The sequence below is a fragment of the Caloenas nicobarica genome, chromosome 9, assembly GCF_036013445.1.
Source record: "Caloenas nicobarica isolate bCalNic1 chromosome 9, bCalNic1.hap1, whole genome shotgun sequence".
Taxonomy (NCBI): domain Eukaryota; kingdom Metazoa; phylum Chordata; class Aves; order Columbiformes; family Columbidae; genus Caloenas; species Caloenas nicobarica.
In genome coordinates this window covers 18791007-18814899 of record NC_088253.1, presented here as the reverse complement: position 1 = coordinate 18814899, position 23893 = coordinate 18791007, and the positions used below count along the sequence as shown (strand labels likewise).

At 45.3% G+C, this 23893-nt stretch overlaps 1 protein-coding gene across 1 annotated transcript; it reads right to left on the bottom strand.

Annotated features, from left to right (window-relative positions):
- Positions 1 to 1822: 1822 nt before the first annotated feature.
- Positions 1823 to 23370, bottom strand: HSF4 (heat shock transcription factor 4). Its single transcript, XM_065640879.1, has 13 exons — positions 23248 to 23370; positions 19549 to 19657; positions 18254 to 18381; positions 16780 to 16904; positions 14358 to 14433; positions 12836 to 12900; positions 11271 to 11370; positions 10380 to 10504; positions 8318 to 8542; positions 6269 to 6374; positions 4809 to 4874; positions 3242 to 3329; positions 1823 to 2019 (listed from the first exon to the last, which is right to left on the bottom strand). The coding sequence occupies exons 1-13, from the start codon at positions 23368 to 23370 to the stop codon at positions 1823 to 1825; spliced, it is 1533 nt and encodes a 510-aa protein (XP_065496951.1).
- Between the last annotated feature and the right edge of the window lie 523 nt (positions 23371 to 23893).

The window sequence follows — 23893 nt, the reverse complement described above, 5'->3', positions numbered from 1 at the left end:
AAAGGAAAACATTATCCATGATAACACTCAAGCACATTATCTAAATACCAGGCCAATGGGCACTGCCTGAATTTTCCCTCAGTCCTGAACCCAAAATCAGTGGCTGGAATTAATTCAGAAGCTCTCACAACCTCGCTTCTGCAAAGACAGCACACAGGAGTTAGCTGGGGAAAAATGTGCTCAAAAGTGAATGTTTCTGAACTAACACATCTGGTCACATACTGATAAATGGATGGAGGAAAGGGCTGTGACAGGAAGGTCCATCTCAAATATCCTTGTCTTATTAAGGAAAATTTGGGATGCATTCATCTGACTGATTGACTACATTTTGGGGTGGATGCTACATGACCATTCAAGATGCTCAGAAATATGGTTTAGAACCAAGAATCATCATAGCCACGAAAGGCGGCAGAGCATTTCTTCAACTGATACTGGCACAGCTTAAACCTCCCTGACTAAGCCCTTAGGCCTGAGTTAGCTGAATTTCCTGGGTCTGTCTCACTGCATTTGGGTAGCTTTCCTAAGAAAAAGCAGGGGGGTTGGACTAGATGACTTTTAAAGGTCCCTTCCAACCCAAGAGATTCTATGAATTAGAGGATACTGAGATAAATAATACGTTCTCATTAGAACTACGGCATAAAAAACAAAGCTCTGCTTTGTTGAGAAACTCAGTTGTCAGAAACCACATGGAAGAGGAGGATTAATTCAGCCTTTGGAGGCTGGTCTCAGATGCACAAAGGACAGAAGAAAAGTTAGTGGGATGTGGTAGACTAATCCTTCTGCCTCTCTCCTACACCGAGCAGCTGAGGGTCCTTCTAAAAAGGGGATCCAATAGATTGAATTGGTTCATAAGATTTTATACATCAATAAACCAACAGGCACATCCTCAGAGGAAACAGAAGAAGTCAAGGCCAAGGAAAAAATCATTGGGCTGGACATGAAATACTCAGCCCGCACCAAAACCTGGAGTGCGCTCCCTCAGTCCTCTTTGCACGTGGAAAATTGTGTGCAGAAGAGTCTATCCCTTTTATTTTCTTTTTAAGTATAGGGTTCCCTGCCCTTACGTTTGAGAAAATAAATTTTGGGGAAAAAAAACCCAACAACAACAACAACAAAAGCCCAAACAACAAACCCTCTCAACTCATTATGGGATGTTTTGGGGTCTGTGATGGTCTGTAGCTCCCCTAGGAGCCAGAGACACATTCTTGGAGTGGTCACTCAGAAAATGATCTTCTGCACACCCTGAGAATCTTAATTTTACTGCTCACCCTAGGAGGATAAGGGAGAGGCACAAGTACAACTCATCAAAACCAGAAAATGGATAAAAGAATATTTTTAGAGCATTGGACTGGTATATAGAAGTATTTTCCTATTTAAAAAACAGCATCCAGAATGGTAAGGCATCTTAGCTAATCTGTGTTGCTCCAGTAATATCCAACAGTATGCCATTCCAGACACTAGTCAGGATGACTTTATTTTATGAAGTCCCTGATGTACTTCCAAGATACTCTTTCCTTAAATTTTACTAGAAGATTTGAAATTTCTGAAAGCATTTTAAAAAAAAGTCCTGCCAAGTTCTCACGCCCCATAGGACCAAGCGCCAGAAGCAGAATTTTGTTTTAAAATTGTTATCTTGGTCAAACACAGAAATCCAGGTGCAGGGAGGGTGATGCAACAGCTACTGGCCATTTCCATCTATGCAAAAAGAAAGGGCACAAAAAACCCCTCTCTTGTGGGTTTCCGAGTCACTTTTGTTTCTTTACATTCAAACCTGTGGATGCTTGGATGGGTGGGAGGGAGATGATGTTTCTTGGAAGCTAAGTCACTGGTTGTTGTCAGTTGAAGAGCTCAGGTTTAATGGGATATCCCCAGGGACACCCGTAGAGGACAGGTAAGAAGCCATATTTTCAGATGGAACATAAAGCGATGAAATTTCAGGCAAGCTGATGAGGTCATTGCCAAAGATTGACTGACGATCAAGGAGGATTTGCTGGGCACTTTCAAGAACGACATCTTTCCCTAGGAATGCAAATAGACAACAGAAATCTCATTTTCTGGAAGGCAAGTTATAAGACTTTACATATGAAGAACGGAAAAGTGGCAAATTCCCACTGCAAAAGGAGGTGAGAGGTGTCACTCCAGGCAGAAAATGGCTGGAAACACTTGAGTCGAACTTGGACTCACTCAAAAGCCCATTAAAATAAATGAGGATCTCTGCAGGTTGCCAAGCTGGGTTCTGCCTGAATGCTGAGGTGCCTCACAAGGGAAAGAGGGATAACCAAGTGGTTGGAGACATGGAAAAGTGGGTAAGAGCAGTTTCTCTTCTTCACTGAAGAACTGTCTGTTTCTTCTAATCTTTGCAGAAGGAGACATCTGCCAATTGTCCCATTATTCCAGCATCACACCTCTGCACAGACCAGAAAGGCTTTGCAAACAGGGAATGCTCCTCTTGTGCAGTTCAGCCCCAACCTGCTGAAGAATTCTCTCCAGCATACCTGGGTTTTTAAACACCTTTGGTGCTCATGCAAGATGCTGAGCTTAAGGTGGAGACTGGAAGTCCTTGAACTACACATAATACATCAAATTCTTAGGTGGGGTGAGGTGACTACAGCACCAAACTAAGTCTCACAAAAGCTTCTCTTTCAGGTCTAGCCCGGCTGAATACATATGAAAATAACAATATGTCACTATTCCAAGACCAGGAAAACACTTCTAGATTCATATGTAAGGTAAATGACACACTTATCAGAGTGAGTGAGGGGGAGAATATCAGATGGACAGTTCCCTTGAGGTCTGGAGAAACTGAGACACAACCTTTGCCTCTGGCTGCTGGCAGCTACCTGCTCACCTCTGCAACAAGGACCAGGGGAAACAGGACCCTGACAGCTCTTACCACCCGTTTCACTTAGATCACCACATTGCTCTTAGGTGACGATGAACAGACAGATAAAACAGTGGAGTCACTGATAGATACGATGTGGACACGAGCAGGAACAGAGGCAGTTCAACTACATTTAAACCTCAGTTTATCGCCCATGCATTTCCTGCTGCTCAGTAACTAGCTTAGTAGTCATTGTGGAAACATCGTTGACTGACCACCAAGAAAGTAAAATAACAAACATGTTTTGTTCCTTAAAAGTGGCACACGGTCAGTGCTGGACGTCGCATCTAGCTGCTGACATGTTTAACACCCTAATTCCACCCCTGTTCCCGAGTCTGCCAGAGCTGCTGGTGCTCCTACCTGGGCAGGTGGTGTTAAATGGTGGGTTGAACACTTTAGGGGACAGCTCAGTTGCATTCTTCTCCAGATCCACTGTGAGTCGCTGCATCTTGATGCAAAAATATAAACTACAATGTACAATTATACAAAGACAGGGGAGCTTGTTAGAACTAGGCCGTTTCTGAAAAGCAGTGCTTCATCAATGCTGCGCAACATCCACCAGAAACGCAAGCTGTCCTCCCTGCCCCACCTCTCCTCCCAGCCTTGCCTATACTTCGGTAAAACAACCAGAAGTGTGTGTTCAAGGGCAGATATGCCTGAAGCAGAGGGCTAAGGGAGATTTAATCCCCTATTAGTCCTGGCTAATGTGGTGTGAAGTTCATGTCACATGAGGAGGCCACGCTGGCGTCACTGTGGTTGTCCCTGCCCAGCTGGCAGACAGAGCAAACCCACAGTCCTCAGCCAGCACCAAAGCCAAAAGGAAATTTCTTTCCATTTACCTATGACTGTCTCTAATATAAAAGTAGCTTTTGCTTGCACAGTGCTTCTAGGCATGGAGCTGCTGCAGGTATTACTTCCAGGCTTCTCTATGCTCATGATTTTCTGTAGGATGAGCAAGACTAAGGGTAAGCTGCACCAGTTGCTGGGAAATTCAGTGGCCTCAAGGACTGAGCTATCGAACATTGCAGCCTCCCTCTTGGCCTTTTCTCTCATGTAATCCTTTTAAAAAGAGACCACCCCCTGCTTCCAAGACTTGCTAATATTATCGGTCTCTTCAGAGACTCTCCTTCCTAATACTCAGGAAGTGGAATTACCTAGTAAGGTCAAACTTATTAAATCAAAATCTAAAACAGAGAGCGATATCATGAAGAAGGCTTACAGACCTCTTGCAATTCATTACAATAAATTATACTTTGCTTGCATGTCTGTAGAGATGGCAGAACCATCCAAGTCTTTATCCTGCCCTGGCTGGCAGTAAGGGCTCAGAAAATCCAACCTCCATCAAGCAGCCAAAAAACCCAGCCATGAAACCCACACTTCCTTCACCGTTTATTAAATCACCATATGCACTTCAGAAATGTCTGTGTCAATGTCAGTTCCAAACAAATACTGCCAAACTGGGTTTCCCCTTGTTTCTTCTCTATGGGCGTGCATGAACCTCTATTCTAATTGCATGTGGTTTTACTGCTCCTGAAATGTACAGGGATGGCTACACTTTATAAAGTCGTATTTTGTAAAGGGCTTTGGCACAAAACCACTTTGTGAATCTATGGCATTAGTAGGAAGTGGCTTTCACATCAAGAGAAAGTTTGGAGAGGTCAGTTTCAATCAAAGGCTCCAGGACATCAATACATCTCTAAACAAGCTCTGGCTGAGTGGGAAAGACAGGTCATGACTATAAGATAACACTCCCAGCCTGCGCTCAGGAGATGTGTACTTGCTGTGCTTTACCACACTCTCCCCTCTGGCTATAAAATAATTAAGCATTCTTCAGTTATCCACAAGCTCTGCTTCACAATTACATTATTATTATTATTATTATTATCATCATCATCATCATCGTATCTCAGAAATACACATCTCTTACCGGGGACAGACTGGCTTCCATTTCAGTCAAATTCCACTCACTCAAAGATAAATTGGGATTAAAGACCTGTTGGCAGAAAAATCCAATTAGGGCTCTGGTACCCTCAGCTGCCTGCCCTGCCTGTCTGCTGGAGTTGGTGGCCCTGCTGGCGGGAATGCCAGAAGGCAACACCAGCCTGTGCCTCAGCTGCTGGGACATGTCACCCGAAGCTCCAGGCAAAGGCACGTGTGTGTGGATGTGTAGCAGAGCCAGAACATCCAGGGATGTTGCGGACACGAGTTCTGATCTGGAGCCTTGCTGCCTGTCAGCGGAGGGACAGCACAGTCACCCGGTGCCATGTCATAAACCAAGGCAGCTCTTTGTGTCACCACACACGCAAGTCCAGCCCTTTTTTTGCTGCTCTTGGGTCCTAGGATACTTCCAGATTCATGTGATTTTTTAAAAGTGTTCCAAAAGACAGTAGCAGAGGGCAGACTGCTGCTGCATCATTGCCTCAGGAACAATTTCTTGAGAAGTCTGAGCAATCTCAGAAAAGGAGCTGTTGGTCTGGGGCACAGTTTTATGTTTCATTCTCATTCTTGTGACGTTCACTTGCACGGAGAGAGAAAAGTGTGTCAATAACAGGAAAACACCTCCTAATGAGAAATAAGCAACAGAAACCAACAGAGCCAGTGATAGAGCAGGCCATTAGAAAAGCTTTCCGTAAAGTCAAAATCAATCACAGACACTTGGGAACTCGCTTGAGGAGAATAAGATTGATTTTCTTTTTTTAAAAAGCTTTTTCATTCCTTTTTATCCATGCAAGTTTACCATGTGTCTGTATCTGAAGCACCTCCTCAAGGGAGCATATCTTTGACATATAGGTTACTTTCACTACATACAGTTATGTGATTATTGGCAAAAACCTTTCCTATACTAACTATATGTACAAGGAGAGAGTGAAAAAAGCCACCACTCATTTCAAGAGAAAAGTGACCTGAGGACTGCAGACAGATAAATATCTCAGCAGAGAGAGACTTTGGCATTAGCTACACTTCTCAGAACATGAGGAAAAGGGGAAGGTTGTAGAGCTAAACACCACCTAGGAGTATCTAAGATGCAAAATATACGAAAAATAAACTAATCCACCCAAAGTAACTACAGAACTAGCTAGAGTTGTATTAAACCCATTTTATGCAAATGTGCTAGGTCTCGTGATGTTGTCTTTACCAAATGCACCATGTTTTGTGCTCCTAGAAGCTCAAAGATATATGTATTTCTTGTGAAAAATATACAAAAAATCATCATTTAAAGTCTGAAATCCTGCCAGGTCCTATGAGCAGGTCAAAAGCAGAGCTGTGACTCTGTTCGCAGGGTGTGACAGATAAAGTGTCACACCAGAAGATGCAGAGCGTGGTCTATCTGATTTACAGCCCGCTGGGCACCACACAACCATTTCCCTCTGCCGCCCCGATACTCACATCCAAGAGGCTGGCGGGCTCCAGCCCGTACTGCTGGCTCCTCAGCAGGAGCTGCAGCCCTTCCACGCTCCAGTCGGTGCCCTCCAGTGGGTCTGAAATATCTGTTCTGAGGAAACACAAGGGGAAATATTGCCACCAGTGAGACTTGCATAAATACATAGAGAAAGCAGGACCAAGCAGCCTTCCAACATGAGGTTTATGCTTTAAATCTCATTTTGAAAACCAAGAGCCCCCTGTCAGCCTGGGTTTATGCCATTTCATTTGGATTAATCCCAGAAATACAACCCAACGGAGCACAGAGGGGACTGGGCTGATGGTAAAATGAATGAGACTGCTCCTCTCCTGGGTGATGCGTGTGGTTTGGGGATGGACAGTCTTTGTGCATCTCCTCAAAACTGGGAAAATTAAAGCTTTTCTTAGAGGAAGTCCTTCTAGAGAGGCACTCGGTATCCAGAAAAGGCTGCATCCCTATCCTTGTGGGTCCAAGATGGCTGAATTACTATTAACTAAAGTTTCTTAAAGGAGTAACTTGTACCTGCAGGCATTCAGCCTGCAGGTTGCATTTACCAGAGAAATTGAGATAAAGGAGCAAAAGTGAGGCCCTGCTGGGTTTAACCTCCCCAAAAAGCTATTAAAAATTCTCTCCAAATCCAGAGTCTTTAAAATAAAATGTTTTTTCTTCTAATAAAATGCTTTAAAGTAGCCAGTAGGTTTCAGAAGGAGGAATTTGGTTCTTTCTAAAGACCCAAGGGAAAAGAGAACTGATAACTCTGCTGAGTGTGGGGTCTTTACCCTGAGTCCTCCTCACATTGCTGCTGTTGCCATGAAGAACAAATTCTGTGGTTAACTTTGCTTTCCTGCTGCTGGTGGAGCCTGCTGTACACTCACCCGTGACATCGGTGCTGGTGGCATTTCAGCCCCCCAGCTCCAAAGGCCACTCATCCAGCTCGCCCCGTGGCTGTGCCTAATGACACTGTGCTAATCCCCCTCGCAAGAGGACACCATTCTCGGGGTGACTGTCACATGCAGGCTACTTGTATGCTCTGGCTTCAGCATGGCGACACCTCCATCCATTTGTAACAGACTTGAACACAAGCTCACAACTCTCCATCCCTCTGAGTGACCTCGCTTGCTATGTCATGATTTTAAGGTATGATTTTATACCTTTTTATAAAGCCTTGCTTTGGACTGCCTAGCATTTTACTGAGCCCCTCCAGTTCAAGGAGCGAAGCGCAGCAAGGCAGCTACTTTTCGTGGGGTTTCACTCTTAGTCAGAGATGGGCAAGCCAAGATCTCTTGCAGCGTCAGCTCCCCAGTACCTCTCCAGCATGTGGCCCGCATGGTGGTGCCACAGTGACTGGCTGTCCCCTGAAGACAGATCTAGCTCTGACTCAAGAAAGTCACCTTGGAAAGGTGGTAGGATGAGCTGCAAAGGGCGAATATACTAAAGAGAAAAGTCTATTTGACTTCACAGCAAGCCTGGGCCTGATAAATGCTTTGATGCCTTCTCAAATACATGCCTTACTATAGAGCGGAGGTTACAATGATGATAGACTGTCCTCTTCCACCACTGTCTGCATGTTGGCACACAAGTGACACCTTAATTCACTGCAGAGAGGCACCACTGACAAATATTTCCTCATGATTATGTAACTGAAGACTCAACAAAACAAACAACAGAGGGCACACAAGCTACTGGAGGTGCAGTGCAGTCTGGTGGCTGGAAAGTCTGCAGTCATGGACGCTGGTCTGGGCTCCAGCTTTCACTTGGACCTTGGGCAAATCCCTCTTGCTGCAGAAAGCCTTAAAGTCACTCTTATGACTCTGACGCATGTGGTCTGTCAGGTTTTCCTCTGTTGGGTCCTTCAAGCAAGTCACCCACAGACCCTCTACCCCTGTGAACTGTCCCCTGGGCTTCAAGGATCCTCTAAGCAGGTGCCACAGGTGCAGGATGGAGCTCACCAGGCTGCATTAAGTGACTTAGAATTGCTAATAGGAAGAGAGGGCCACAAAACATACAGGGTCACAGTTCTCCCTCACTCCCCTCACCTGTCCAGCAATGCCCTTCTGCCTCTTCTCTCAGGTGGTTGTGAGGTCCCTGGTGGGGCTGCACCACAGCTCCCTTTGCCCTCCAAAACCGACTGAACCATGGCCACTGGCAGCACAGGGGGCTCAGAGCACGCCCGGCAGCCTGGCAGGGGGACATCAGGCTCAGCGGTGGCTTTCACTCCAGGGCTGACTGGCTCCTCCTTGATCAGCATGAGGCACTTCTCTCTGTATGGGAGACAAGAGTTAGCACCATGCACACATCTGCTCCACAAAGTCCTCGTGCTGCTGGGAAGGGCAATAGCACATGGGTTTGCTTCCACTTCCCAAACTGCCCCACAGAGTCTTTCCATTCCCCTAGATCGGCAAAAGAAACCAGCAACCTTGTTTTCTTTTCAGCAAGCTCCAGAAATCTGCTCAGCTGGAATATCTTCACTCACTTAATCAGTGACAACTATAATGAATTTGCCTAATCCGACTGTTTTGTAAATATGGAAAATACACTTCCATGTCTTGATTATTCAGGCTTGAGACAGGTTAAAGTGTCACTAGTCTAGAGGGGTTCTCCTGAAAGAGAAAAAATCTCCACCCCAGACACAGGAAGGGGATCAGGGTCAGTAAGACCTTCCCATGCTGGAGTTAGTATTGGACCAGCAAGCACTCTAGAGATCCCAGTGACACAGGTCAGGATCTTGTGGCCCTACAGGATTTGGAACAGAAGCTACCAAGATCTGACAGTCCCAGTCAGATATTTTTCTCGTTTGGAAGCAGTGGTTTGCCTTTTTCCATTGAGAGAGGCACTCCACATTATTTCTAGACACACATATGAAGTTTTGAACAGTAGCATTTTGTATGTAAAAATCTACTGTGTACTAATTAGAGGAGACTTTGCAGCTCTCAGTGAAACTGCACAACTGGAGCCAAAGTGACAAAGGCACATAGATCAACAGGGCATGGAAACACATACTGAAAAAACATTATCCCACAACACTTACAGACTAGCTTTGATGTAAGACAACACACGAGCGTGTCACCCATACAGGATGGTATGTGACATGACGAAGCCTTCCTCAGCATTCCTTTCAATCATCTTCTCGTCTTGTGAATTCTAAACTCCCACCAGAAGCTCATGTCGATTTAGGAAGCACCACACTCCTGAACTCATAGAGGCTGTGGCTGGCTCAGATTCCCAGACACAGCATAGATTAGAGGCCACCAGAGGGCACTCAGTAGAAATAACCAACTTGAAGGTTATTGTTAAAATTTTCTTTAGAAATGGCTTCTAGTTTTTGTTGTTGTGGTGGTTTGGTTTGGTTTTGTTTTGTTTTTTAATCTGGAGCTCTTTACATGCTTCTAGCTAATTTTATGGCGATGGTTTCAATGATTATGCAGATTTACAGGCAATTGCTAGAGTGTAATTGCCTTGCTTCTATATATGAGAAACTGTTTCCATGATGCATCTGTCTACTTACTTTCCACTGACATATTTGTAGCTATTCTGCTGCTGGCCCTAAACACACTGCCTGTCTGTGACAGGAAGAGATAAGCACTAAAATACCTCTGCATTCAGTTCTTAAGTTGCTGGGACCTTTTCACAGAAAAGTTGTCAAACATCGGAAGTTGTTGTGATGCAACCTTTCTGTTCTCATGAGCAGAAAGATGTACAGTTTGATTCTGTTTCTTCTTTGTCAAAGCCAAAAGGAAACTTCCTTTCTCTCTCTACAAACCCAAGTGTTAGTATCTCATGATTTGATAAAGGCTGAGGCAGCTGCTGTCTTGAGAACAAAATATAAAGAAATATGGAATACTTCTCAAAGAGGTGGGTGGAAGTTTTTGGCAAGAACATCGTGATTTTGTTCTGAAAGTTATGCTGTTATTATTCCTCCCTAATTCTGGAAATCTGACCCACATCACAAACTGGAAAACAATATTTCAGCCCACCGTCTCTATAGAGATTTTCAAATCAGACAGAAATTTTGGTAGAATTACAGCCAGAAAAAACTCTTTTAAAGTTACACGTGTCCATACCCAACTCTCTCTGGTTTTTAATCACAAACATGTTTACCTGTCATTTTCAGGAGGGGATTGCATATTTATTATGTTCGATGGTGATGCTTCAGTAACATCAGATATGATGGGTCCTCCGGCAATTGCAGGGCTGTTTAAGCAAGAGGCAGGTTCTGCTGATGGCTAAGAGGAAAGTAAAATCATATAGATTTATCCTTCTGAGGACCAGAACAAGTCCAAGGCCCTGTCTGAGGTAGTTCAGAGTTTACTCACTGTGCCCTTGAGTCCTCCTTGTATGGAAACCAAGAAAGCTTTTACCTACTATACAACATTGTAATTTCCTCTGGTCTTTCCTCCAACCACACAGAGACACAGGTGTAAAATAAGCAGCATGACTGAAGTGTCAGCTACTGTGAGGTTTTACCATGTCTGACATTTTGCCTAGTCTGTTTAGCTTCCTCTGGAGGGAAAGATCCAATACAGCCCATCATGGGACTATGGGTCTCTCATGCCAGCTCAAGTATTTTAACTGCATGACATGTCCTGTGCTGGGTGTCTGCTTTCGTGGGTTAGGGTGGGGATCCCAGAGCGACTGCAAAAATCTGGCTCTGCTCGGAAAGGTCATAGTACCCGCTTGTAGAACATAGTTCTTCCTCTCTGCCCTTGAAGTGAGCCAGGCTGGGGTAGCACCACGGAGAGTTTGGGGTGTGTGGTCTGCCCTTCCCTCTCACATGAACACAGCAGCACAAGCACACGCAGGCACGTACCCCTCCCTGGAACAGGGGAGCTGAAGAAATAGGAGATGTCACTCGGCTTTGCAAACCTATTATCTGCTTCATTGCTAAACTCTCATCAAAACATTTACTCTGTAATCTGTATTATTGCTTCAAACGGTTTTCCACCCTGGCCAAAGAAATTCCACGAAGCTCAGAGGCTGGTGTAAACCTACCGACTGTATGAAATAGGGTTCATGGAGGGGGTCTGTAGACAAATGCCGGCTGAACTTGGACACTTGCGGAGCTGAGATGCCGTTGTCAAGCATCAGAGGTCTGTGAAGAGAAACAGGTTTGTTTTCCCAGCACATACTGACTGGTTCCTGGTTGCTCATATAACAAATGTCTCTCAGCTAAGGGTTGTTTTCCCCTGGGTGCTCTGTTTTTCCTCAGCTGTATGGTACTGTCTTGTCCAGTGTTATGAACAAGAAAGGGAAATAACAGTTTTGGAGGAGGTCACCATTGAAAAAGGGCATTAACCATATAGAGGGGGGACGATCTGGGTTTTCTATATCTTATTTGAAAGATGGAAGTAAAATAGCCAATTCAATTCATATTTTTAATTGAACAAATTCAATTCATATTTTCTTCTAACTGCTAGTAGTTTCAAGCTCTAAACCGAATCCTCAGCTTGTTTAACTGGAGGTAGCTGGGCTGAAATTATTAGTGAAATACTGTGAATCAGCTCCCTCACACTCAGTGCCTCTTCGGCAAAGCTATATCTCCATCCACAGCACTGCATAAAAGGAACCCGTCCCATTTGCTAACTAAGTAATAAAGTAGGGGGAGACACAAAACAAAGCAGAGCCTAAACTCATTGCATACAGCCTTTTAAAAAAATTAGTCAGGCTTTTACAGATGGCCACTGCCAACAAGAAGCAGGTCTGTGTGCTGGGTCCTATGGCAGGAGTGCTTTGTATTTAGTAAATGGTTAAAGCCAAGAGAAAATGAAGCCAAGAACAAGGACACTGACAATGAAAATCAACTTCCTCGAGCAGCCATTCTTGGGAAGTCTGTTTCCTTTCTCTGAGGTATGGAGAAGTTTCTGAGTTGCAAAAGGCTATCAGGTAATAAAGGTGGGAAGTGAAGGCAGGTCCCTGCCCTCAGCCTGAGCCACAAAGGCAAATTCCTCTTAGTAGCCCCTCTCCACTCTTTAGATCACAAGCACCACAGAACAATACATAATTGGCTGCCCTCCTGGGAGGCACTAAGCTTCCTAATTCAAGTTTCTCATTCACTTTCCTTGAAGAGCTTATTTATGACTATAAAGATACCCCTTAGCTAAAACCTTTGTCCACCTTTCTCTCTATAAGGCCTGCAGGTTACATGCCACCAAATCAGCGTTGGATACACTCCCCATTCAGTGACTGTGGGTCAAACTAAAGGTGCCTGCGGGCTGCCTGGGCTCAGCCCTGCTCCCACTTATGACAAGCAGCAAAACTGGAACCTGTAGGACCAGCAGTGGGGTCCTGCCCTTTACCCTCCCACGAGTTAGTGTTCCCATCTCCCATCGCTCCCTGTGTTCCCCAAATAAAGGTCATGAGCTGACACGGTGCTTCTCTAAAGGCCACTGAATGGGGCATGTCAGCAGGTCTGACTCGGCAGTTCAGGCCATTCATTTCTCATCACCATGGTGCCCTGGTCCGGTGACCGCCTGCTTGGGCGAGCTGAGCTTGTGCTTTTAGTGAGGGGGCAGCATTATGCACTCGTGAGCATGTGTGCACCACACAAGGGTACTTACAGCTTCCTCTTTATCCCAGTGCTGCTGGGGCTGGATTGGAGCTGGCCGAACAGAAACTGAATCAGCTGTCAGGAGAGATCAAAATCCGGTGTTAATCAGCAGAGTGATTCAGCACTCCCTGCACTCACAGCCATTCTTATCTCACGCATTCCTCCCTCCCAATGCCACCCCAAATCTGGGAGCAGCCATGAAATATGGGAGCCAAAGTGCATGAGGCATTGAAGCCCGAAACAGAATTAAGCTTTCCAAGAACTCAAACGACCTGCTTTCAAGAAACGCAGCCAGGTGCCTGCTTTGTGCAAGGGCTGCTGGCTGCTCAGCGTTTTCCCTCTCCACCTCTGTGCATGCTAAACTCCAGCTAGCCCTACTAGACTTGGGAATCTGCCTGTGAAGTGCACAGGCAAACACTCCCAGGCCTGAAGTTAGACCTGGCCTTTATAAGTCTTTAGAGACCTTTATAACAGGCTCTATAAAGTCTGATAAAGACTTTGCAAGTGAAAGATGCAACCCTCTATAGGGGTGACCCTGGATGGAGGCCTTAGCACTTTCAGTTGAGTTTTTCAGCCCAGTGCAATTCTGTGTTGATATACCAGGACACTAAAAACAATACAGGATGGCTTTGGAGAGGAATCACTTAGCAACATACTCCCAGGTCGGCTTGACCCTAATGCTCTGTTTTGACCTCCAAACAAAGAGAGCATTACTATTATATATCACAGCTGTCTCTTACTCATTGCTCAATATAACAAAATAGAGTTGCATAAATGCCTCTACAATGAGTGGTGTGGCTCGTCCAGCCTCAAAGCTGGATGAAGGTTTGAAGCCTCATGCGTTTCTGTCCAGTCCCATGACCCTGCGATGCCACGTGTGTGTCAGAATGTGGCTCTCAGGGGAACTGGGAAATGTGACATGCTCAGTCACGTCAGCACCATCTGGGAATCACTGGAGAGGCCTTTTCTAGCACGGGCCATGCTAGATTTTAAGGCAGATGGCTCTGCAGTGCTCCTTCAGCCTTACAAGTTTGTACAGTAATTCTTCAACTATACCGGTAGCACCAGAAAATGTAAGAGTCACTGTAGGTCCCCACTGGGGGAATGACTCGCCAATTCTGCTGCCTGCAACTGGCGTGATGGCAGAAGGGGGAGGCTCCTCTCTTGTATGAAGGAAAGAGGAAAGATTTGGGAAGCCCAAAGGCATCAGTACAACCATAACACAGACAATACAGGAAAGTTAGTGAGAGTTGTACTCTCTTGCTCAGAACTTCGACAGGAAAGTGGTTTCTAATGTCACAGAGAGGACTGACAGAGAAATTAAAATCTTTTGCTCAAGGGCATAATTATGCTTTGTTAATGACTGCTTTCTGTAGGACACGTAAGAACATCACACAATTTGAAAGACAGGGGAAATAAATATACTGCGAAGCCGATGGGACTGGAGAAGACTATGGGACAAGAAAAAAAAAAGTCAGAGGAGAACATACACCATGCAGTACAAGTGAGTTTGGAGTCTATGTGACCACTACCTTGTTGATCACTTTCTGCTGTTGTGAGTGGTTCTGCCGGAGAGAAACAACTTCCCGCCAAAGAACTTCATTTTGCCTGAAAGTGAAACAGGAACTTTCTGTGAATACAGAAACATCCCAACAGCCCATGGTGCTGCCATGATGCACAAAAGACCCAATTGTACAAAGTCCGTCTCCCTTTGGGGCTTTGCAGTGCTTGGCACTTTTCAGATGCCCCAACCAAGGTCACGCGATTACTTTCCTTGTTTTTCCTCCACTTCAAAAGAACTACAGACCAAAGCTTGGAGGAGAAACAAATAAAGAGAAGCCAAAGTTTATAGGGGAGGATAACAAGAGGACATGTGTGTTTAATTTTAGTGGCACCTTTGGGCCAAACTCAGAATTTCAGCAAGGCCTGATTTGTGACTTTGAATTATCTGGATCACTGAGGCTGTTTTTCCTGCGGGAAGAAAATCCAACCTCTCCACAAGAACCCCCAGTGCCCACAGAGACCAGGAGACCCTACAGATAGAGATCCTATGTACTCTGCCCACTGAAACCTCATGCATATGGTGGTACAAAGGCATGTCTGGGAGTGACTGGAGAAGCTAGAGATGCTTCTGCACCTGAGGGCCTTGAACTGGGAGGACTGTAATGATTTCATTAAAGGGAGTCACTGATTTCACCCAGCACAGACCTGTGTCCAACTTGCAACTGCAGACATTATTTTCTGTCTGCAAATGCAGCACACAGGGGAGTTACAGGCTTTCTTGAGCAGTCAGCCCCAGCAACTGGGATGGGGAGCTGCAGAGTTTATTTGCTGTGCTGCCTCCAGATCTGGATGCCAGCCAAGTCCATGCTGAAAAAGCTTTTGCCAGTGAATTTATCTCAAGAATATATGGATGTACCAAAACTGACAGGCCAGCAAAACCTATCGCACAGGTGAAATTTATAAATTCTTTTGATTTTTAGTCTTTCTAGTGTGGATTGATGCTAGACCAGGGAAGATAAGGTCCAGAGCTTGGAAGGGCACAGTAGCTGCCCTGATAAAGCATCTTGTACAGCAAGAATCTCTGCAGTGAACTTTCTGTACTGGTACTGACAGGATTTTCAGCAAAGCATCTTTCCTTAGTCTGGCAGCTGGCACTGGAGTTATGTCCTAAGGGTTCTTCTCCAGTGTAAATTTCTTATTGTGGTTTCAGCCTGGGATTTCTAATTTGTGTTAGTCTATAAAAAATGTATTATTTTCATCAGCTGAATGCAATTTTGCCATTTGAGAAATGGGTGGAGGGAGCAAGCAAATCAAAAGGCAGAGCAAACTAAATGCAAGGCCAAATCATCGATACCAGAGTTCCTTAAAAATTAAATAAGATACAAGCCTAGAAACTCTTTCATTGCCACTGTGCCTGGATTTCATTATTCCATGCATGTGTTAAGTGTGGGAGTCATTAAAATTTGAGGGAGGAGAAAACATTTATCTGTTGCACATAAGGAGTTGGGTTGCAATGAAGTTTCACAGTATCTGCTGTTCTCTCAAGGCACAGGATGCCAGTGTCCTCTGGTGATGTATGAATATCAGCTTTCATTACAAAATAAGGTTTTGGGTCTTACTGCTTAAAAAGCACTTGAAAAATATAAGTTCTCTATGAGGATTAAGATTCTGGAGGCAAATAAAAACCTCTCCAAGTACATGATTTATAAAGCCGTATCCATTTACTAATTTCCTAGTGACCATGTCTGACTCAGAAAATCCCAGGGTCTCAGACAGCTGGAGGTCAGGCAGCCACATGCAAGAACATTGCAAATGCTTGTTTTGCTCTTATACAACAATTTTGGCCATGTCAGAAGACAGAGTCTTCAGAGAGATGGCCTAAACACTACAGCAGTTCTTGCATTCTTATAGACTTTAGGGCAATCTATTTTTTTAATAGTTGTAGTGGGCACACCACATTTCTGCCATGGACTCTTCTAGGTATGAAAGTTATATCTTTACCATCATTTCTGTCTGGAGGAAATACAGTTATTTGTGTTAAATTCCCAGGTTAAACAACTATTTCTCGCACAGCTTCCGCTGAGCTTTCCTCATCTGTAAATGGAAAATATACAGGGTGTTTCAAAAAGATGGACCCAATTTGAAATCACTATAGCTTTGAAATTGGGTCCATCTTATTGAAACACCCTGTAGGTTGAGATAATATGTCTCTCTTTCACAGAAGACAGAGAGGCTGAGCACTAATTTTTATTTTGTAGATCATCAGGTCTGCACAGAAATCTTACATGTTATTGTCTCAACAGATCTAGTCCCCATGATAAGTCCCTGGCTCAGCATGTGCTCCCTGGGAGGGAGGTGTGTAACATTCCTTCTTTCAAGCATTCCCCCAAGATCAACAGCTCTCGAGAAGCAAACGCCCATAAGAAGCAGCCTGAGTAGGATTCAACTCACTGCTTCATGTCCTGCACTTGACACTCCATGTTCTCCTGCTGACTTCTCAGTATCTGTACCTCATATAGCAACCTGCTGAGGTCCTCCTGGCGCATCTTGGTCTCCTCACTTTTCACCACTGACACCTGAGGAGGAAAAATCAAAGGTGGATTTTGCTGAAGCAAGAAGGGCCATGGACAGACAGTGTCATTGCTGTGGCTCAGGAGCAGGAATTCCACCAGCTGGGCTCTGATGTGCTGAAATGCCAGGACAGGCGATGTGTACAAGAGTGTGAAATATCCTTAGGGTATTATTGCAAAGGCCAAAGGGATAAAATAGAGCAAAGAGCAGGACAAATCCTTTCATACAGAGGGTCTGCTGGCAGCAGAACATTCTCTACCAGAGTGGGGCTTATTTGAAATCAGCTTGGGGGGAAAAAAGTTATTTTGAGGACCACGGGAAATAGAACCAGGTTGTTTGATTCAAGCTTTCTATTTTAGCTACAGTGAGATCCAATCCAGCCTTGTGCTTTTCAGGGACGAGCCTGAGGTAATGCTTCAAATTGATATATTATACCTGGATTTCCAGAAGGCTTTCACTGAAGTCCCTTTTCTGAATTTGCCATGCTAATTCAGTAAGAGAACAGCCTTTTTTGGGCATCGATAACAGCTTAAAAGTCAGAAAACCAGCAGGAATAGGTTACTTCTTCTCTAATAACAAGAGATGACGGTTGGGAGATCCAGCAGGAGTTATGCTGTACTTATCTAGAAAAGCAGGTAAGGATTCAAAAACAGAGCAGTGCAAAGCAAGCCCGGCCATGCAGCACTGCAGGAAGGTCTCATGACACTGAGCAACAGAGCAAAAAAAAACCAAACAAAACTGATGAAAGCCAAGCCCTGTGCACCGAGGACCGTCCCCTCCAACCACACGTTTATATGGAGAGGACAGAAACCAGACCAGAGGGTGACCTTAGAGTTACGCTGAGCAGTGTACAGCACAGCGGCCCGTGATCTGAAAGCAAACAAGCATTTTGGGGGTGAACAGGAGAGGAATTCAGCTGAGATAGAAACCCTCACAATCACCATGGGGTGCTGTTCTGCTCAATCTTCCCCTAAAAAGAGACACGGGAGGGTTAGGAAGGCACAGGGCAGAGAGCCACAGCAACAGGGCTCCTGCTCGGGGAGAAATGAGGCATTTTCCACTCCAGATGTCTGAGGGACAGGGAACAAGTGTCCACGGCTCCTCTCCTGGCAGAAGGCCTGGGGGAAACAAATTAAATAAAGAGAAAGCAGGCCTAAAGCAAACCAAGGGAGCTCCGTCTCCACACAGACCATTTGTTAAATTGTGGGACATATTGGGGAGGGACGTTTTAAAAAAGCACCACGCAGTCTCTCCACACCGGTAGCGTGGAACCTTCTGGAACACGGGCTGCCGCGCCTCAGCCTTCCCGGCCCGGGGGACCTGGCCGGCGTGTGTCCCCCCCGTCCCCCCTCACCTTCCTCTTGATGTGCTCCAGGAGGTGCTCGTGGCCCTGCAGAAAGCAGAGGTGCTGGAACTCGGTGTCGTCACGCTCGGGCTTGACCAAACCCCCCTGCTCGATGTTCACCACCTTCCTGAAGCCATCTGTGTGGAGAGGGCGCGGGTGAAGGGCTGACCGCCTAACTCCTTGCCTCCCACCCCCATCACTTTTGAGGACATTTCTGTTCACTCCCCCCACTTTTTGAGCCGCTCCAGCGCCCGAGGCACAGCCATGTCCCCTCCCTGTGGCTGGGCACATTTTTAGGCCATATCTACAAGAAATCCAGCACAAGGGAGAGCCCTCTGCATCCCGCTGGCCACCCCTGCTGCTGGCCCACGCCGTGAAAGCCTCGCCATCAATCCCTCGGGCATGTCAGTCTGTCTGCAAGGAGCTGAAACATCTGCTCTTGAGAAATCTCTGGTGTGAATTGCAAGCGAAAGGGATTCAGGGGAAGGTTTTTCAAAGGCACAGACCAGCATCAGGTACCACTTTTCGGAAAAAAAAAAAAAAAAAAGGGTCACATGCACATTTGCAAATCTACTTTGAGTACTTCTCTGAAGTCCAAGAAAGGCTCCTAAACGGTATCTAAAGACTGGCCTAAAATTTACAATAGTGCTACTGCATGGTTAAATAGCAAAGTTAAAACTTTACTGAGGAACTTTGCAAACTGGTCATTAAAAACTTCCAAAAACTATCAGAAAAGAACCATATTTAACACAGTTGTGGTCTAGAAGTGGCTAAAAACCACACCTAAACATCCATGAAGAGGTGAAAATGTCTGAAAAGCAAGGCAAGGTTTGCAGGGAGAAGTACTGTCCATAATGAGTTCAGTGATAGGGCTGGTGAAGCAGATAAGCTCTGGGCATGCCACCCTCAAAAGCAGCAGTTTCTGAGGGTGGTGTCACAGTATCAGGCTGCTGGAAAGAGCTCCGTATGGAATAAAATGGAAAAGAAATAATAATAGGTCATCAAATTGATGCAAGAGAAGCAGAATACCTGGTAGCTGAAATTTCTTAGCTCACATCTTGCAATGAAATCTCACAGAAATTTCATGCTGGAATCTAAGATCAATGCAGGGAAATCACTCCCCTGGGATGTCAGAGGCACATACTCTTTGGCAAAATCAGTAATGCCACAATAATGCAGATATGCGAGATCTCAACTTTTCTATCCGCACTTCTCCTCCATGCCTCCTGTCCCACCCGCATGTTCTGTCGCTCCCCCCGTGTCTGTAGGACCCCCATGGCCTCAGTGCTGGAGGTTGAACTTACACATGTTCAGCTGCCGGACAAAACTGGCCATGTTGTTGTGTTTGAAGTACTTGGGCAGCACCTCTTTGGCAAAGCGTCCTTGGTCAAACACATGGAAGCTGGTGCCATTCTGCGAAGGAGACATGGACAGAGGTGAAGTCAGAGGAGCATCCACGACCATGAGAGGGGCCCAGGAGGAGGCGATTCCTTGGAGTCCTACAGCGAGAGAATTCATGCTCTCTGAATTGTCACCTTGAAGCTGAAAGAGTGACAACAGCCTTCAATGATGGATGTGCTCCTTTCAGTTCTGAGACAGTCCCCTGTGACTGCAATTCTGAACTTTTTCTACTGAGCTTTGCCATTGCTTAGTTGAGAGCCTTAGATGTGAGAAAGAAACTGCAGACTTTTGTATCAAAATAGCTGGTAGCCTGTGATCATCCCCACTTCCATGGACCTCACAAAAAGACTCTGGTGTCTGAAGAAGGTGTCAGAAAGTGGGAATTACCATTATAACCTCTTGATATGCTTGTATAGGTCTAATACCAACCCATCTGCTCCAGAGCACAGCAGTCCTGGAGGGAGCGCTGCCTGGAGGTATGGCACAAGAAACACAGCAAGGCGAGAAAGCGAATCATCTCTGAAGACACCACACTGATCCAGAAGCTCTGTGTACCTTCTCTTGATTATTTTTTGAAAGTACACAGCCACAAGGGCAACCTGCAAAATGTTAACAGTCATGCTTTACAGTCCAAGCTAGTAACATGCATGTTAAGCAGATAAAATATCAGTTTGTGGGGTTGCATTGCCAGGATCTGTGGTTGCAAAGCAATGCAAACTGCTGGGGATTGCTGGCAGAGACAGACGCACTGCAGGGTTGTGCTGTCCCTGCCTGGCCTTCTATAATACCTGCTGGCAGTTGAGCTGGTACAGAGAGGGCCTGTGAGACACAATGCACTGATGCTGCCTTGAAACATTCTGCAAACATCAATTCATGCAACCTTTTTAAGAGACAGAAGAATTGGCAATTGATTTGCAACACTGAGGAACAATGTTTTCTGAATCCCCAACCTCAACAGCCTCGGTGTCTGCAGGATATGGGGACAGGGGGACCACCTTAAATCCTCTCTCTGCTCTGGATGGGGGTGACAGCACATTTGGAGGAATGAAGAATCATGATTTCAGACAAGGTGTTTGAGGCACACAAGGCATTTTTGTAAACTTGCAGAGTTCTTCTTCCTTCTTGTTCACTGCTGCAAACACTGAACATGACTTTTGCCTTGACAGTGCCCTTTGACCATCACCAGGGTCTTTCTTATCGTTCCTTACCCCATGCAGCAGGAGCACAGGCTGATGAAGCGCTTAAGAGATTCACTAATAAACCGTTTGCTGGAATTACCCTCACAGACTGAGCTTGCAGACCTGACAGCAGGGACCAGCGTTTCCTAACACTGCAAAGGCTGCCATGGGGACAGAGCTGGTTAATCCTGTTTCCCTTGTGCTTCTGCCCACCCACTCTCTCTGGGATACAGCTGTGTGCTCCAGGCTTGGCAGGCCGATGTACAATGAGAAACACAAGGGTTTTGTGTACCTGAGAATCTCCTTACGGCCTCTCTTTAGGGGTCATTCCTTTGAATTCAGAGCTGCAGTGTTCTCAGAAACTTGTACACCCTAAAGTGTCCCTACAGACACAAGAGACTTCAGAATTACTGTGTACACCAATGAAACATGCATGTGCCAGCTTGTTCCCAGGCAGCAGCCGTGCCTTGCTTCTCTTATATCATGGGAGCACAAGCTGCGAGACATTTCTCTGCCCAAGGCAAAACTGCTTCTGCAGCATGTCAGCCTTGGTAGATGCTTTTTTGAACTGTTTTTGACAGACCAAAGACAACAGACATTCTGTGCCCAGCCCAGGAAAGCTACTCCAGGAATTTGCTAGGAGTTCTTCCTAACTGCATCTTCTGTTTCAAAAATTCATTTAATTACTTCTTGTCCAATCTACTATGAACACAGACAGCAGACTTCTCCTTTCCACCTTAGCACGGCCTCCAGTGTATCTCATAGAATCACTTTGGTTGGAAGAGACCCTCAAGATCATTGAGTCCAACCGTTAACCCAACACCGTCACTAAACCACGTCCCTAAGAACCTCATCTACACATCTTCCAAACACCTTCAGGGATGGTGATTCAACCACTTTCCTGGGCAGCCTGTTCCAATGCCTGACAGCCTTTTCCATAAAGAAATTTTTCCTAATATCCAATCTAAACCTCCTCTGGTGCAATTCAAGGCACATATATAAACCATTACCACATTTCCTCTCCATCTCTTCTGCTTCATGCTAAGAAAGAATTCACAGGTCCTTATAGGTCCTATTTTCTAAGAGTTCCAATTATGTCCAGAAATCTTAGGCATGCAGACAATTTCTCAGCTCCAACAACACTGATGGATAGAAGAGGAAGAACATGGGAGACATGGGAATGTGCAACACGGGAAACTTAGACATCTAAAAGCCTTACCTAAACCTCACATGAATGTAGCTGTAGCCTATGTCAGGTTGCAGGAAAGCAGAGCATAGTGGTGGTGGTCAGTCAAAAATAACAATGTTAGAAGTGTAACAGAGAGGGGACTATTTATATGTATTAAAAAATCCCTCCTAGTTTGGAATCCTTATTTAAAATACAGGATACCGAAACTTGCTGGTTCTCAGAGGTATGGCCATGTAATCCCAACATCTGAAAGCAACCGTTGCCTTGGATAACAACGCAGCCCAAACTCCATCTCAAGTTTTGAATGAAAACTCTACTGGACACAAACATATGACAGAAAGGCTGCTTTGGGCTTTTTTTTTTCTTTAAATCTGCTTTTGTTATAGATTCTTGATTTTTGAGAAGAAGTTTATGCACACAACTTATCTGGTAACTCCCTGCTGAAGACAAATCACAACATTATTTGCCGTGCGTATTAATCAGGTCAAAAGCACAGCATGGTATCAAAATGTTGTACAAGGGAGACAAATAAATAATTTTAATTCTCTGATTGCACTCAGTATATTAACACTTCAGTGACAAATATGAAGCCAAAGCAATCTATCCCTATGAAGCTGTACAGACAATAAAGACACACATCACCATAATCATCACACAGATTAGTTGAAACATCAAGTAAAGCTTTTAAAAAATAGGGAGTGATTTAGGGCACCAGTCTGAGATCTGCTTAAACTATAGATTTCAGCCTGAGGTCTGAATGCTGTGTATCTGCTGCCTTCTCCCAAGGCATTTGTGAAAGGCTGCTAAGAAACACATGTGAAATCATACAAACAGCAGTGGAATTTTTTTTAAGGGTTTTGCACCTTTTCTAGAAAATTTTAGGCAACTGCAGACTGAAGCAATATGAAAAACTTCTCTCTCTTAAAGAGTCTGGATTGTTAGAAGATCCAATATTAGACACCCTCTGGGATGCTTCAAGTGAAATGTGTAAATATTATTATTAAAACATTCCCAAACCAGTTGTCCCTTTGAAACAGAAAAGCCACAAGATTGCAGATAAATAATGTAAAGTATATCCAAAAGGCCTCCTAGTGAACTACCTGTCCTCTCACTCTCCCAGTCAGCTGGCCAGCACTTGCAAAGCAAAGTGCAAAGCTGTTTTATCACTTGGGCCTCGCACTTCAGTTTCTCCTGGTCCCAGGCAGTCGGTGACACCCGATATTCGCTGTACTCACGGTGCTCCAGCAGATGAGATGGTTCGTTTCAGGATCTTCCACCAGCGTCCAGAGTTTGGTTAGGAAGGCTGGTACATTGCTGGAGTACCCATCCATCACCAGAGAGCTGGGGGAATCCTGCATCGTTTTTCAGTGTCCCAGCTCTTCTAACCCCATCGCTCTCGGCGTGCCTGCCTCCCTGCACACGCCTGCGTCCCGCACAGAATGAATCACCCAATTTTATCCCGGGGCCAGTGGAAAAGTAGGTTCCCAGGGAGTCACATCAGCAGTGCTGCTTGCACTCTTCAAAACTCAGCACAATGCGATCGCATCACCAGCCCCGGAGAACAATACACAGAATGAAAATGCACCGCAGCCGATCTCACAGAGCTGTGAATAAATGCGCAGCGTCATGCAAAGGGAACACGTGCTGTGCACCTTAGGCTGGGAGGTTCGCACGTCACCGCAGTGAACCCACCTGCCCAGCACCCGTGGGACGCCCAGGTGGAGGAATGCCAGGTTTGCGAAGGCACCCGAATTGTTATTTTTGAATTTTCTTGTCCTAAACATTGGCTGGCACAGATGAACAAGGGCTGGCCAGACCTCCGGGCTGCACATCTTTGGCAAGGTTTTGAAAAGTCAAAATTGTAAGTTGCTTTGGCTACAG

Bases quoted from the DNA above. Each gene is read 5' to 3' on its own strand.
- HSF4 (XM_065640879.1), bottom strand. From the start codon at position 23,370: ATGCAGGATTCCCCCAGCTCTCTGGTGATGGATGGGTACTCCAGCAAT. The intron at 18,382-19,548 runs GTAAGTTCAACC...CTCTCCACACAG, and splicing joins TGTCCGGCAGCTGAACATGT to ATGGCTTCAGGAAGGTGGTG. The intron at 10,505-11,270 runs GTAGGTTTACAC...CTTTCCTCTTAG, and splicing joins AACCCTATTTCATACAGTCG to CCATCAGCAGAACCTGCCTC.